We start from the raw sequence: 15,962 nt of genomic DNA on the forward strand, positions 1-15,962 counted from the left end.
GGTTAGTTCTGTCTGGTTGGATGCCAGTGCTGTGGCACAGATGTTGCTCGTAGATGCTCCACACCTGCCCGGCTTCCACCTGCCAGTGAAGCAACGGCTCTACCTGGGCAAGCCCAGGAAGCGGGAGCTTTTTTGCCTTGAGTGGGTGGGCTCCCACTGGCCTCCCTCCCCCACCGGCTCCATCCTGGGCGCATGGGGAGAGAGCCACAGGCCAGGGCACGGTAAAAGCTTTTTATTTGAATAAAATAACATAGAAGTTCATTTTCTGAACTTGTTTATGGTAATGCCAGCCTGGATTCCAGAGCAGCTTCCTGAGGCGCTCAGATCCGGGCCGCTGGTGCCAAGATGACATTCAGTCCACCACTGTGGGAGGCAAAGCCAGGTCAGGGGGGGGCCTGGGTCCCTGAACCAGGTACGGTGGCCACCAGGCACAAACCCACTGCAAGTACTGTTTCCATTGCTGGGATACCCTGTGTCCCAGTTTGTACACCTAAACTTAGGTGTACCTAACCCAGTTAGTATTTCCTAAACTTGAGTCCCTGAAGCACATCTCAGCCATCAGAAGCTGAGAAAGTTCACCAGGATCACAGGGGGGTTTGCACCTCTGCTCTGGATGGGGGGGCAGTGACTTTGGGGGGCACCAGGGCTACTAGCCTGCTGCCTCAGTGGCTTTAGAACAAGCCCCTTGGCACACTGAAATGCAAAAGGGAAGATTTGGGTCAGACTAGTGGATTTCTGGAGACATCTGGGGCCTCCCGCTCTGCGGGGGGAGGCGCAGGAGATGCCTCCACCACAGAAGTGTTCTCGAGGCCTCTGGTTCAGAACACGGCAACCAAGCCTTGTAGGAGGAGGAGACCGTTTGCACAAAGTGGGCAGATGGTTCAAGTGTGTTCATCTGTGACCTGCATGTATTGTGGGTTCAAGGTTGGACCCCAATGGGAGAGGGGAGCTGATGCCCGGAGAGCTGGGTTGTCGGGTGAGCGCCCCCAAGGCTGTGCCTGAGAGGCTCTGAGCTCAGACCACAGGGACTCAGAGGGGACACCGGAGGCATCAGTGGGGGTTCTGCTCTGTCCACACAACCTTCTTCTGCTCGTCTGCGATGGCCACGCGGACACAGCCAAGCAGGCCTTCCAGGTCACTCCAGCTGTCGGGGGCCAGGCTGCCGTAGAGACAGGGCACTCGGTCCAGCTGGCCCTCCTCCTGCCTGCCCGCCTCCAGGAGCTGCTCCTCGGAGGTGCTGAGCCGCTGCAGGACCTTCCTGCACAGACCGGACATGGGGGGACACACTCAGGGAGGCGCCCCAGGAGGCTGGCCACCAGCTTGGAGTTGCGGGGACCAGCGTACAGGCGACAGCGCTGCACAAATGCCCTGCTGTGAGGGCTCCAGTGGCTCGTAGAGAAGACGGGAGTCAGGCCCCAGATGGCCTTGCCCCCATGGGGGCGCGGTCTAGTTTACAAGCTCAGCTGACACGTTATCAGGGGCAGCAGGATGCCTGGGCCGGCCCCAGCCGTAAACCACGTAAACCACGAGCTGGTTTTCAGCCCTCTCCTCACCTAAGGCGGGTGGACTGTCAGCGTCTACCCCAGCGAACACGTGGCCTTAGGCAAGGAAAGGCAGGGTCCAGGCCTCGCCTCACTGTCCTCCAGGCTGTTCCCTGGGGGTGGGCAGCAGGTCTCTGTCCCAGAAGCTGTGGGGGTCGCGCCCTGTCACCCTTCCAGGGGCTGGCGCTGGGTGAGCTCCTGGAGACCCTGCCACGTACCCTGGAGGCACGCAGCCCCACCACCAGCCCTCAGGAAGCACCTACTTTTTTTTTTTTTTTTTTTTTTTTAGGAAGCACCTACTTGAGTTTCTTTGCCGCCCTCTCGTTGATGGGGATGTGGATGATGATGGGGAAGATCTCCATCCTGTGCAGGGCACAGACGCTGTCCAGCCGGACGTCCAGGAGGGCGTGGGTGTTCTGGAAGGGACGGGGGATGGGGGTCAGAGGTCCTCAGCCTCAGAGGCAGCGAACGGAGCCCACACTGGGGAGGGCTGGTGGGCAGACAAGGCAGGGATGCTCTGTCGTGTATGAGGGCACTTGCTGTACAATCTCAAGAGTGTGTCCCTTTGGGTTTTCACCTGGAGAACCGAGGAACGGTGAGCTGTTGGGGTTGAGGGAAACTTCATGAGAGGCTGGAGCCCGAGGGGTCGGGAGGTTCCATTAGCCTCTGTGGGCACCGGGGTTGGGAAAGGGGCACCAGCCTCTGGCGGGCGGCTGGGACTGGCCCCCTTACATCCACATAGAACTGGTTGGAGCACCTGGGTGGCTCAGCGGTTGAGCATCTGCCTTCAGCCCAGGGCACAACCCCGGGGTCCTGGGATCGAGTCCTGCATCAGGGCTCCCTGCAGGGAGTCTGCTTCTCCCTTTGCCTGTGTCTCTGCCTTTCTCTGTGTGCCTCTCATGAATAAATAAATAAAATCTTTAAAAAAATAAAATAATAAAAATAAAAAAATAAAACCGCATGGTTCATGGTGAGCTGCCTTTCACATATTTGAGCCTTAAATTACGGAGCGTTACCTCCATTTTCCTTGTTACTCAATTAATGCTATTCAACATCTCCTGTGTTGAGGAATTGGGCTCAGGGAAGGTAAGAGGCTCGGCCCAAGTCCCACAGATGCCAGATGGCAGAGACGAGGCTCGGTGCTTCTGCGCTCCGCCCCCTGAACGCTGAGCCACACACGAGCGAGCACCGTAACAGCTGTCCTCGACCTGCAGGTTGGTGGCTAGCGTCCCCCAGATCTCAGGGTCGGTCCTTCCTGCCGTGTCCCGCCACCATCCTTGGAGATGGAGGTCCCAGAGCCCCAGAGCAGCCCCCACCCCTGCCCCTTACCTTTTCCATAAGGGACTCCACAGCCCGGCGGGTCACGCAGTAGCGGCCACCGGATGCCTCCCGCTCCTGGATGATGTCCCCTCTCTGGCTGCAGGCACCATGTTCCTCCTGGCTCAAGTACTCTGAAGGTGACCGGGGGGCGGGGACATCATACACCGGGCCGGCGAGGTCCTGGGGGGGCTCCGTGCTGAACATGCCCCCACCCCCAGCTCTGGGGGACGCCCCCCCAGGATGTCCTCTTTATGAACCTGGCCCTGTGCTCTTGGCACTCAGAGGAGCCTGTGACGGCGCTCGCCCTAGGCCATCGGACCAGCAGGTGCTCGGCCAGTGCCAGCACATGGGTGGCCAGGGAAGGAAGGAGGAGGGATGTGGGTGCACAAGCTCCTCCCCCAGTACCACAGCCCCCCCCCCCCCCCGAAAGTGCGCATCCAGCTTCTTCGACCTAGAAATCCTTGGAGCCCCTGGGTCCACACATCTCGGCCCGGGGCGGCTGTGCCCCCAGGAGGCGTTTTGGAGCATCCCCCCGGGGGAGGCCATGCATCTGGCGTCTGGGGGGTGGAGCCAGGATGTTCGGCCCCCAATGTGACCGGAGGGGGAGGCCGCCCCGTAGGACTGTCAGCCCGAGGTGGAGGGAGAGCCCTTGCCCTGAATAAACCCATGGAAGCACAGCCCGCACTCGCCCGTCTTCCTGAACAGCCTGTGTCGTGGCCACTGTTGTCCCGGGTCAGACCTGCGCCCCCAGCCGCGGGGACCCCAGCTCGAGGGCCTCCCGCCCCCAGGGCCGCACCTGCAGCACCTTTGCCCGGTGCGCCCTCACGTCCCCGCCTGACCGGCAGAGCCCGGCCGCCCGTCTCCAGGAGCCCGCCTCTCCCCGCAGGGAGCCTGGCACAGGGCAGGTGCCGCTAGAGGAGCCACAGGGACCCCCAAGCGCTGGGGCAGGGCTCCCGCCCCCTCCGGTGGCCACCCAAGGCCTCCCATCAGCCAGCAACAAGCTGACGATGGAAGATTCCCACGACGCTGCTCTCCTGCTACGAGGCGCTCAGCCCTGTCCCCTGGGATCCAGGATTCCAAACGGCCGGTTCCTCCCCGAGACTCTCCACCAAGCAGCGTTGGAGGTGAGCAGCGGGTGGATGGCGCCTTTTGGGGTCCTGCCCTAGCTGAGAACAAACCTATCTGCCAGCGGTAAGTGCACCAGATTGAATAGCATCCCCCAGGACGCATGGCCCCTGGAACCTGGGAATGGGGCCCTATTTGGAAATCGGGTCTTTGCAGATGTGGTTAATGAAGACGATGTCATCCTGGAGCAAGAGAGACCCTAAATCCATGACTGGTTGCTCGTGAGAAGACCATGGATGACACAAAGACATGCAGGAGGCCACTGACAAGGAGGCAGAGGCGGGAGTGGCGCAACCACAAGCCAAGGACCCCAGGACTGTCAGCACCGCCAGAAGCCAGAAGAGGAAAGGAGCGACTCCCCCCGACGGCCTTGGGGGTGCGGGGACACCTGGACCTCAGCCTTTTGGGCCCCATCACCACGGGTGAATAAACCTCTGCTGTTCTAAGCCTGCAGGCTGCAGCCCCGGGACACTGGCACGACGACCTCCCGCCGCCTCCCCAGAGAAGGCAAGCCTTGTCCCGCCACCTGACAGATGAGAGCGGGGGCTCCCAGGGGACACGTACCTGCTAGGCATTTCTTAAACCCTCGGAGGAGGCACAGCTTCTCGCTCAGGATCTTCCCCGCCACGCTGGGCACGAAGAGCACGGGCCGGGGCTGGCTGGGCCTGTGGGGGTGTACCAGGGTGTAGGGCACCAGGGTGAAGCAGCTCTCGGCCCAGAAGCACGTGGTGGAGGGCTCTGTGGGGGAGAGGAGGCGGGAGCGGGCTGGGCTCCCCACACTGGTGTCCCCCCCACCCCCACCGGGGGTGGCGCTTCCCTGCACCCGTTGATTAGGTGACTCCGTGTCCCTCCAGGCTCAGCTGCACAGGCCCGGAGGGGGAATAGAGAAGAACACTTCTCCTCCCTCCCCGCGGTCTACAAGGCCTCTGGCATCCTCACCTTTGCGGGACCCACAGCACCAGGCCTCCCTCCCTCCCGGTCCCTGGGCTCCTAGGTTGTGCTTCTGTTTTCCCATCATGCACCCAAAACACTTGCCAAAAAGAAGAAAATCTTCTCAAAACAATTCACCTTACCCTCAATCCGCTTCTACTATGTTCATTGCACGGTTAGACCCGATTGGGGTATGTGCCACACTGGCCACACTCGTCACACAGTGGCGACCAAGGGGCCCCTTGAGCCATAACACCCGCCTCACCTTCCAGCCTGCTAGGCTGCGGCGGGGTCCCATCAAAGGATGAGCGCAGAGGGCTGGGCTTGGTTCTGTCCACGCTGACGATGCGGACCAGCTTCTGGGGTCCCCCGGAGGACTGCTGGAGGAAGGAAGAGGGATGAGCAGGTGTCCAGGCCACCTGCACAGGGCAGGGGGCTTGCACCTGGCCTTGCTGCCAAATCCAGCTGCTGCCCGGACCACCAGACCGTGCCCACTGAATAGCCAGGAGGCCCAGGCCGCATTCCAGAGGGTGGCAGATGAGGGGGGTGGAGCAGGGTCCTCAGGCAGAGCCCCCGAGCAGGGCCCCCCTGAGCATGGCGTCCAAAGTGATGGCAGGCTGCATAAAGCAGGAGGGAAGAGTCGGGGTCCCCCAGCCTGGCCCTGCTCCAATCCAGGGAAGCTGCCCTAGCATCCTGCTAGGAGACACCTGGGTGTTCTGTGTCAGGACCTCAGAGGGAGTAGGAGGGGGTGCAGATGGGCAGGCAAATGGGATGAACGGGGAGCATGACGGAGAGAGCAGATGTGATGTACCTGCGCACAAGAGGAGCTTGAGGGCTGGGTGTGGTGTGCAGGCCTTGGTGAGGGCTTGGAGGGACGGCGGGGAGACATGCCAGGTCACACCCGTGGGGGCAGCAGCCTGGGGCCCCCAGGCCAGCACCCACCCTCTGCCAGCCCACGCCAAATTGGGCCAGGACCCACCCCCAGATGACGGGAGCCAGGAGGAGGAAGGCCAGGACGAGAGGCAGGGCCCACCCCAGCAGGGCCCTGTGTCTGGGATCCGGGTTGGCCGATGTCACCACCTCACCTTGCGGGCGATGGTGGTGTGCTGAGCCATGTCCTGGATGAGGGCGATGAGCAGCTGCTGAGCCCTGTGCAGAGGAGGACAGCCCTGAGCCAGTGGCCCCGGAGCACCCCCTGTGGCCCTAGGCAGCCGTTCTCCACCTGGCGGCCACCATGGTCCCCTGCGGCCTTTGGAAAACCGCAAACCCACAGCTCACCCCTGCAGCTGCCAATGGAATTGTTCTGAGTTGGGACCTGGGTGACTCTGGGTGAGCCTGGGCCTGGGCCACGCCCTAAAACCTCAACAGCCTGGCGTCCCCGAGAGTGATGAGGCTTTGGGGTACTGGGTGAGACGCTGCTCTGTGCACTATGGTTGATCTAGAACACGGTGCTCGGCAGGGGAGATGCTGCTCCCAGGGAGGGTGGCCCTTGTCCCAGCTGGCCCAGGCCTGAGGGGTTCCCCAGGACACAGGACTTTCCATGCTTTTGCCAAAATAGTCCTGGACACGCCAGGATGATGGGCACCCAACCCCAGGAGACACTAACTGGGCGATGTCTGGAGACACCTCTAATTGTCCCAACTGAGGGCCAGAGGCACTACTGGTGTCCAGTGGTGCCACTCAACATCCCACAGGGCCCAAGGTGGCCCCCCGTGACTGAGTAAGCCAGCCCCAAATGCCACACTGGTCCTGAATGCTCTAGAATGCTCTAGGATGAAGGGCCATCCCATTCCACAAAGAAACCCCTTCTAAGCAGTGATGGGGGTGGCACATAGGGATTCCACTTGAGGTGTCTCATCATGCCCACCCTCTCCTCTTGGGGAGGAGGGGTCGTCCACAAGAAGCCAGGCAGCGCCCCTGGCCCAACCTGGAGAGGTGCTGGGGCACTAGAGCTGCTCACCGTGTGTAGTTGGGGATGGTGCCATGTTCGGCGCCCGTCGTGCTGTAGGGCCCCACGCGGTGGGCGTGCCAGCAGCCCCGGCCCTGGAACATGGTGTCGGTGACGTGCAGGATGTCATTGCACCGCACCTGCAGCTCCCCCTCCGCCCGCGCCTCTATGGCCAGGTTGACCCGGATGTAGAAAGAATCCCCTGAGGTAGCCACTTTGGCCTCCAGGTCCTGGACCAACTTCTTATAACCTGATTAAAGATAAGCCCGGGGCTGTGATCCTGCACGAGGAAGGTTCTGGAATGTGAAAGCAGGAGAGAAGGAAGGAATCTCCCCTAGAGTCTTGGGAGCCGTTGTGGTGCTAGAGCCAGTGGGTAGGAGATCCCCAGCTGCCCTGCAGCCCTCTGCACACTTGGGGCACCGTCTGATTCTGGGGTGCACGGGAGGGCTGGCATCGCACAGCTAGGGGCTCAGGGACACAGGACTCAGTGGCTCAAGTCTCAGGTGGTGGGCTTCCCGGGTGGGTGGCGTGGGGGAGTGTATACCTTCCATGTTGACCTTCACGGACAGGCAGCAGAAGCCATTGACTCTCTGGAGGAGTACAACCGCTTGCTCTAGGGTTGTGTCCTCCAAGGTGGCTTTAAACAAGGGCTCTGTGGCCTCGCAATCCACCTGAGGGCAAATCACCAGTGTCGGCCCTTCTGACCTGGATTCTGCGGCCACAGTTCCCATCCAGAGAGAGACTCAACCACCAGCCCTTCCCCAACACGCAGCGTGCTGAGATGACCACTGAGGACCGAGTTTCCACTCTTCAAGGGGGACTTCCACTCTAGAGCATTCCCCAGGCTAGGGTTTCTCAGCTTGGACTATCGACAGTTAAGGCCATTGTTCTGCGCTGTGGGGCCGGCCCTGGGCCCTGCAGGATGTTGAGTAGCATCCCTAGCCCCCCACCCTGTAGATGCTGGGGCAACGGCTCCCCCGCCCCGCTGTCCTGGGGGTGAAAGGCCATGGGCACGGGGCTCTCACCATCCACTCCACTCATTCACTCAACCCTGGGCTGTTTTAAGTTTAGGAGAATATATGCGTACATATATATTTTTTAAAGATCTTATTTATTTATTTGAGAGAAAGATAGAGGCTGAGCAGGGGGAGGGGCAGAGGAGAGAGAGAACCAGACTCCCTGCTGAGCCAGATTCAGAGCTCGATCTCAGGACCCTGAAATCATGACCTGAGCCAAAAGCAGTCGCTTAATCGCTTAATCACTTAATATACTGAGCTGCCCAGTCATCCCAAGAAGATATATATATATATATATTTTTTTAAAGATTTTATTTATTTTTTCATGAGAGATACAGAGAGAGAGAGGCAGAGACACAGGCAGAGGGAAAAGCAGGCTCCATGCAGGGAGCCCGATGCAGGACTTGATCCTGGGACTCCAGGGTCACGCCGAAGGTGGCGCTAAACCACTGAGCCACCCGGGTTGCCCAAGAAGATATATTTTTATAATGAAAAAATATTGTAGCTCCAGCAATCAGACGACAAAATAAATAAATAAATAAAAGCCATCCCGATTGGTAAGGAAGGAATAAAACATCCACAATTTGCAGGTGACATGATATCCTATTTACAAAAACCAAAAGATTCCACCCAAAGGCTGTTGGAACTGATATAGAAATTCAGTGATGTCACAGGTTACAAAATCAATGTACAGAAATCCACCACATTTTGATATACCAATAATGAAGCAGCAGAACAAGAAATCAAGGAAACAATCCCGTTTACAATTGCACTGAAAATAATAAGATAGCCAGGAATAAACCTAACCAAAGTGGTAGAAGATCTGTTCTCTGAACACTATAAAACACTGATGAAAAATATTGAAGGCGACACAAAAATGTGGAAAGACATTCCAAGCTCACGGATTGGAAGAACAAATATTGTTTGTCTCTCCTACCCAAAGTGATCTGCACACTCAATGCGATCCCGATGAAAATACCAATAGCATTTTTCACAGAATTAGAACAAGCAATCCTAAAATTTGCATGGAGCCACAAAAGACCCTGAGCAGCCAAAGCAGCCTTGAAAAAGAAAACCAAAGCTGGAGACATCTCAATTCTGGATTTCAAGATACTGCAGAGCTGTAGTCCTCAAGACCGTAGGGCACGGGCACAAATAGAGACACACAGGTCAGTGGAACAGAACGGAAGACCCAGAAACGGACCCACAGCTTTATGGGCAACGCACCTTCGGCAAAGCAGGAAAGAATCTCCAACGGAAAAATGATCGTCTCTTCAACACACAGTGTTGGGGAAACGAGCCACATGCAGCACGAAGGTGCACCACTGCCTCGCGGCGCACACAAAGATGAAGTCCAAATGGACGAAGGACCGAAACGAGAGACGGGAAACCATAAAATCCTAGAGAAGAACACGGGCAGGAACCTCTTTGACCTCGGCCATAGCAACCTCTTAGCAGACCCGCCGCCCCTTACCAGGCAAGGGACTTCATCAAAATAAAAAGCTCCTGCACAGTGAAGGAAACAATCAGCAAAACTAAAAGGCAACCAAGTGGGGCGCCCCGGGGGGCTCAGTGGTTGAGCATCTGCCTTCGGCCCAGGGCGTGACCCCGGGGTCCCGGGATCAAGTCCCTCATCGGGCTCCCCGCATGGAGCCTGCTTCTCCCTCTGCCTGTGTCTCTGCCTCTCTGTCTCTGTCTCTCATGAATAAGTAAAAATCTTTAATAAATAAAAAATAAATGAGAACAAAAGGCAACCGATGGAATGGGAGGAGATATTTGCAAATGGCTTATCCAATAAAGGGTGAGTATCCGAAGTACATGAAAAACTTCTCACCCTCCACACTCAAAAACCTAATAATCCAGTTTAGAGACGGGCAGAAGACATGAGCAGACGTTTCTCCAAGGAAGACATCCAGATGGCCAGCAGACGCATGAGAAGATGCTCCACGTCGCTTGTCATCAGGCAAGTGCAAATCGGAACCATAGCGACATCCCACCTCACACCAGTCCGCGCGGCTAAGATCAACCACACAGGAAACAACAGGCGCTGGAGAGGGTGTGGGGAGAGGGGAGCCCTCCTGGGCCGCTGGTGGGCGTGCAAGCTGGTGCAGCCACTCTGGGAAGCAGTGTGGGGGGGTCCTCAGAAAGCTAAATATAAAGCCACCCTACCGCCTACGAGCAATTGCACTCCTGGGTGTTTAGGCAAAGGATACAAACACTGGTTTGAAGGGGCATCTGCACCCCGACGTTCATAGCACCCATGTCCTCAGTGGCCAAACTATGGAGGGAGCCCAGATGTCCAACAACAGATGGATGGATAAAGAAGGTGTGGTCTTGGGACACCTGGGGGCTCAGCGGTTGAGCGTCTGCCTTCGGCTCAGGGTGTGACCCCAGGGTCCCGGGATCGAGTCCCTCATCGGGTTCCTTGCATGGAGCCTGCTTCTCCCTCGGCCTGTGTCTCTGCCTCTCTCTCTCTCTCCCTCTCTGTCTCTCATGAATAAATAAACAAAATCTTTAAAAACAAAAAAAAGAAGATGTGGTCTATACACACACTGGGCTATACTCAGCCATCAGAAAGGATGAAACCTCGCTATTTGCAACATCATGGATGGAGCTAGAGGATATTGCGCTAAGCGACATACATTAGTCAGAGAAAAACAAATACTATGTAATGTCACTCATATGTGGAATTCAAGAAACAAAACAAATGAGCAAAGGGAAAAAAAGAGAGATAGACCAAGAACCCAGCTCTTCACTATGGAAAACACACTGATGGTCACAGAGGGGAGGGTCAGGGGGAGGGGGGAAACAGGTGATGGGGATTCAGGGATCCAGCAGGGTTCCCGTGGGCGTCGTGGGAACCGGGAACGGAGCCTCCCAGTGAGTGTCAGCTCAGCCCAAGCAGGAGCGTGGGCCACCCTGAGAACGCATCCTTGACCAGTGGGAGCTGTGGCCGCCGACCCCACCCGGAGAAGATCCTTGGGGGTTTGCAGGGCTGGGGTCACACCTACCATCATGATCTGGGTGCCGGGGCGCAGGGCCATCTCGTCCGCCGCTGAGCCAGGGGTGACCCGGTGAATGAAGATGCCCGTGAGGTTGCCACCAATGACGCTTATCTGCTCCAGCAACGCGTCCCCCTGGAAGGCCAGCACGGTGACCTGGCTCAGGATCTTGCGGGCCGGCCTCCTCCGCACGGGGACGCCGCTGCAGGAGGGGAGGTGATGGAGCCCCCGAGGTACCGGAGCAGGTCAGGCAAGGCCCTGACCCCATGGGCCCCAGCATTCTGGAATTCTCTTTCTCTCTCACACACACACATAGCCCCAGCCGTGGCCTTAATCTCAGGAAGGCTGTCACTTCCCAATAGTGATGGGACCCAGTCCTCACTCTGCCCTGCCACCTGCTGACCCTGGCCCCTCCCACCGCTCACCTGGACGAGGTGGTCAGGCCCCCGGAGAATGGCTGCAGGCTGCTCTCACACTCAGGAAGGTCTGCACGGAGGGGGAGGGCTCAGACCCGGGCCAGGCCAGCCCCTGGGCTCCCCTTCCCCACGGAGCCTTGCCTACGGGGTGGGTAACCCGTCGTCCCTACCCTAGCCCACCCCTCCCTCCACTGAGGCTAAGCCTCCTCTGCCTCTTCCCTTCCTCACTGCCTAGAATCTTGATTTCATCTTCCCCCAAACAGGAGTGGGGTTTGACCTATAGGGTATCCTTAGGGGGTAGTTGGATGAGTTGCCAACACTTTACAGGAAAGGGCAGCTAGAGGCTGGCTTTCTGGCTTCATTAAAAATCAGATCTAGGGGCAGCCCGGGTGGCTTAGCGATTTAGCACCGCCTTCGGCCCAGGTTGTGATCCTGGGGTCCTAGGATCGAGTCCTACATCAGGCTTCCTGCGGGGAGTCTGCTTCTCCCTCTGCCTGTGTCTCTGCTTCTCCCTCTGTGTCTCTCATGAATAAATAAATAAAATCTTAAAAAAAAATCAGATCTAGGTAGGGATGAGTGGGTGAAATAGGGGATGGGGATTCAGGAGGACACTTGTGATGAGCACTGGGTGATTAAAATAAACTCTTAAATAAAATAAAATAAAATCTGGAACAACCCTGGGCCCACGTTTCTGCCTGGACCCGCATCTCTGCCTGGCAGCGGTTGCCAGTGCCGGCCATCGGCTGCCCGCCCCTCCTGCTGCCCAGCTGGCCACCGCAGGCCCCAGAGTCGGCAGCCCGAGGACTGGACGGCCCCGGGGTCCCTCGGGGCTCTGCATTTTAATGTGCAGCTTGTAAAGCAGCCCCACCCCCACCGGCACCCCGACCCCGTGCCCGGGGATCGACCTTCCTGCAAGGACATGGCTGCTCTTCCCGACTATGGGGGGGTGAGAACCAGCCAGCCAGCGAGGACCAGTGGCCACCTGCTGTCATTGCCCAGCTCACAGGCTACACGCCATTCGCAATCACATTCAAAGCCAAGGGAAAATAGCCTAGTCCTGATGTATTTGAGGTCAGTTCCACCAAAAGTGTGCAAAACGGGGACGTTATGTAGAAGTGTGGCAGAATAAAGGGCATCGCATCCAGGATGGATATTTCCTGGGGGGACCCTCTCGGTTGGCCCTAGTTCTAAAGATGCCAATGGCCTCGCACAGGCCAGGGTTCTTGTCCAGTGACCCACACGGAGCCCGGACCCCGGGCCCTGCGGCGCCGCTGTTCTGAACAGCGCGAGGCACGTGCTCCCCCTGGTGGCCACCGGGGTGAATTCCAGACGGGGCGCAAAGCACCTGCTGTGCACCTGGCCCCAGGCTGGGGGCAGGTGTGCAGGGGGAAAAGGTGAGGAGGCTGCGTGGGGCCCAAGGTTGAGAAGGAGACCGGTCAAGTCACAAATATGAGGAATAAGCCATAGGCGATGTGGGAAGGTCTCAGGGGCTAACACCCAGGAGGAGAGATGCTCCCTGCTGGTGCCTCTTCCAGGAGCAGAGGGGACAGAGGCCCGCTGCCTTCCAGTATCTCTGGGGAACCTAAGTGTCCTCAAATCAGAGCAGGGAGGGACAGCGAGACAACAAATATGCCTGGAGCTGCCTGAAGGTTACTGCTGAGCTGAACACAACTCCCTTGGCTTCGAGGGGAGACAGAAAGGACGCCCAGTAAACAGGGCATGGGCTAGAATGGCCAGGTAGCCTGGATTTCCCAGAGCCTGGGCCCCGGCAGCAGTGACACTTGCTTCCTCCGCCCAACCCCTGCAGAGGTACCCGGTCTCTCGGCGGCCTCCCTGAACACCCGTCTTCTCACTTATCCTCCTGCTCAGCCCAGGGGAGGTGAGTGGCTGCACAGGCCCAGGTGGGGTGCACTCACCTGCCCTGTCTACAATCTCGTAATCCAGGTCTGCATCACCTGCCTTCGCCCCCGGGGAGGGCCCCTGGTCCACCTGCAAGGTTTCTGGGAAGCCGCTGGAAAGCATGGGAAGAGGACAGCTCAGGCTGCGTCGCTCTCCTCTCTGCTCAGACTCCGAGCCCCTGGCACCTGCCCAGCCCTCGGCTCGTGTCCCAGCCCAGGGCCCATGGCATCTGGACCCCCGTTGCCTGCCTGTTACCTGAAAGACCAAGGGTCTTCCCAGAAGTCGTCTGTGACCCGCTTGTACAGGGACTGCAGGCTGGGAGGCCTGGGGCTACTGGAGCGGAAGCTGTCCACCAGCTCACGGTTGGATGTGGCACTCAGGTCGGAGCAGAGCTGAGACTGGAAGGGGACAGGACAGAGGTCGGCACAGGGCTCCCCCGGGCACCCCGTGACACCTCCCCACTGCTCCACTGGGCACAATGGACAACAGTGAGAAACCACGGCGCCTATAGGGCAGAGGCGGTGACAGGGACACAGCACAGAGAGAGGCACGCTAGCGGAACCCCTACTGTGTGCCAGGAGTCCTCCTAGCCGCTAATGGATAAAGCTGCGTGGTGGGTAGTATGGTCCCACTTCCCATACAAAGCAACTGAGGCCCAGAGAGGCCAAGTGCCTGGCTGCGAGGGTCACGTGCAGAGGGAGACACCGGTAGATGGCAGGTGTGCAGTGCAGACCTGAGTGCAGGCCCGCATCCGCTTCACCCGCTGTGTGCCAGGGACCCACCCCCCCAGCCACCAAGGAGGCACCAGCCGTACCTCAGTGGAGCTGGGGCAGCTGTAGTCACTGTCATCCCGCGGGCAGATGGCGAACATGCGCACGAGCCGCTGCTTCCCCTTAGGACAGGGCTCCCTGGCACCGGCTTCCTGCTTAGGCTGCTGAGGACGGGGCGCAGGATGCTGGGTTCAGGTGGGTTTCCTCCTGGATGCTCTCGGGGGAGTTTCCAGCAAGTCACCTCCCTGCCGCCTCCACCTCCCACCTCCACCCGGCGGGCAGTCCCCCTCATCATGTCCCCTCCTTGGAGCGCCGGTTCCCGCCGGCATGGCAGGAGCCCACCAGGGAGGAAACGGAAAGCAGGAAAGCAAGCAGCTTGGTGAACGCTAGTTCATCTCTTTTGGAGCAGGAGCTGCTGATACACTGTAATCGGAGGTTTCAGTGATTATTTCCGCTCTTTGGGAACATTTTAGCTCTTTCCCTTCCTACATGGAAGTCAGCTCGTGGACATCGGGCTTGCAAATATGTCAGGAATGCATCATCTACAAAAGTATCATCTACCAGATATCCGGCCGTGTCATAGGCTTTCATTCTCCATGGAACACCGTGCTTTACAGGTTCCAGAACCTTCCACCAAGCTACGTCCCACGACTTGCATAAGATTGCCACAAAACGAACTGCAGACGCAGGCTCAAGATGCCCAGTTGTGCATCTTCAACGATTTGGCAACAAGGTTCACCCACGAGAGCCAGGGCGTGGCCGATACGGCTAAACCCGAGGTCCAGGCCGGGGCCTCGAGCGGCCTGGCACCTCCCGCCTCCCCGTGGGTGCTGAGGGAAGCACTCACCCCCTGCAGGGACTCGGCCTGCGGCTTGCGGACCTGCTGGCGCAGCTCACAGACCTGGTCTGTCAGCTCAAACACTTTCCTGCGGAGGGCGTCCTTCTCTGTCAGGTTCTGAGCGATCTCCATCTGGGCTGCATCCCTGGCGGAGTAGGCCTGGGAGCCAGGAAGGGAAGGGGGGGTGTAGCGTGTGTCGGCGGTGACAGCCGTGGGGGAGAGACCGGGAGAGGCGGGAACCAGCCATCCTGGGGGGAGGGCGGTGTGCAGAGAGCCCTGTGGCACCTGCCAGCCCAGGGTCAACCCCCTCCCAGGGCTTCTGGGAGGAGCCTCAGCCAGCTGCCCAGGTGCCCTGGGGCCCTTCCCGGGGAGGTACCTGGTCCCGCTCTTTCTGCAGCTGGAGCAATTGGCTCTGCAGGGCGGTCACCCTCTCCTTGTAGATGTCGCAGTCCACCTTCGTCCTCTGGAACTGGAGCAGGGTCTGCTCCTTCTCCTCCCAGAACTGGCCGGGGACAAACAGAGCACACGCAGGGCGGGGGTTCTGGGGTCAGGCGGAGGGTGGGGCGGGGCGGGGGTGCCTCGGGGGCGGGGGGTAAAATAGGTGCTCGTTTCTTAAATGCTGAATTCCGAGGCGCTGCTATGGTGATCCCTACGCACCTGGGTGGTGCAGGTATGACCCCGTGTCGTTTACTCCATGTCCCAAAAGACATAAATGATCTCCCTCCACACTGCCTCGTTCTCTCCCTCCATCCCCTTCCTCCTGGTCCTCCTCTGGCTGTTGCAGCCACTAAATAACCCCCTGGCGCCCACCCTGAGGGCTCCCCCCACTGGAAGGCGCCCTGAGTTTCGGTGCTCTTTTGTCCGGTGGTTTTCTGATCACCCGCAAACCAGACGGGACCGCTGGCCTTGGGCTGTGAGTCCGTGCTCTAGAAGCTTCCGCGAGGGCCGAGAGTCTGCAAAGCCCGTCCTCCCCGCCTGCCTGAGCAGCCCTGATGCGGCCCCCCGAGGATCACCTGCTTGCGCTGCCTCTCGGCGGCCACGGCCCGCTCCCTCAGAGAGTGGATGCGGTCCACCAGCTCCTGCTTGCTCTCCAGGGCCTCGTCCAGGTTCTGCTCCAGAATGTCCTTCTCCACCTGGGCAAAGGGAGGTCAGCCCAG

The 15,962-nt window shown here is 58.9% G+C and overlaps 1 protein-coding gene across 5 annotated transcripts in view; it reads right to left on the bottom strand.

Moving 5' to 3' along the window:
• Positions 1-225: 225 nt before the first annotated feature.
• The window catches only part of CARD14 (caspase recruitment domain family member 14), a 28,253-nt gene continuing 12,516 nt past the window's right edge, over positions 226-15,962 (bottom strand). For 2 of the 5 annotated variants that reach the window (XM_038546368.1, XM_038546369.1), the window contains 16 exons: positions 15,819-15,938; positions 15,182-15,307; positions 14,815-14,964; positions 14,012-14,131; positions 13,453-13,595; positions 13,215-13,309; positions 11,308-11,368; positions 10,892-11,084; positions 7,409-7,535; positions 6,877-7,114; positions 6,002-6,065; positions 5,182-5,296; positions 4,551-4,724; positions 2,871-2,992; positions 1,842-1,957; positions 226-1,258 (listed from right to left, as the gene is read on the bottom strand). In XM_038546368.1, coding sequence (XP_038402296.1) covers positions 1,051-1,258; positions 1,842-1,957; positions 2,871-2,992; positions 4,551-4,724; positions 5,182-5,296; positions 6,002-6,065; positions 6,877-7,114; positions 7,409-7,535; positions 10,892-11,084; positions 11,308-11,368; positions 13,215-13,309; positions 13,453-13,595; positions 14,012-14,131; positions 14,815-14,964; positions 15,182-15,307; positions 15,819-15,938 — 2,172 coding nt within the window. In that variant the 3' untranslated portion in view covers positions 226-1,050. Of the gene's footprint in view, positions 1,259-1,841; positions 1,958-2,870; positions 2,993-4,550; positions 4,725-5,181; positions 5,297-6,001; positions 6,066-6,876; positions 7,115-7,408; positions 7,536-10,891; positions 11,085-11,307; positions 11,369-13,214; positions 13,310-13,452; positions 13,596-14,011; positions 14,132-14,814; positions 14,965-15,181; positions 15,308-15,818; positions 15,939-15,962 lie in introns of those variants that run through there. The other 3 variants (XM_038546370.1, XM_038546371.1, XM_038546372.1) reach the window with 3 other exon arrangements.

Source organism: Canis lupus, chromosome 9, assembly GCF_011100685.1.
Source record: "Canis lupus familiaris isolate Mischka breed German Shepherd chromosome 9, alternate assembly UU_Cfam_GSD_1.0, whole genome shotgun sequence".
NCBI classification, from domain to species: Eukaryota; Metazoa; Chordata; class Mammalia; order Carnivora; family Canidae; genus Canis; species Canis lupus.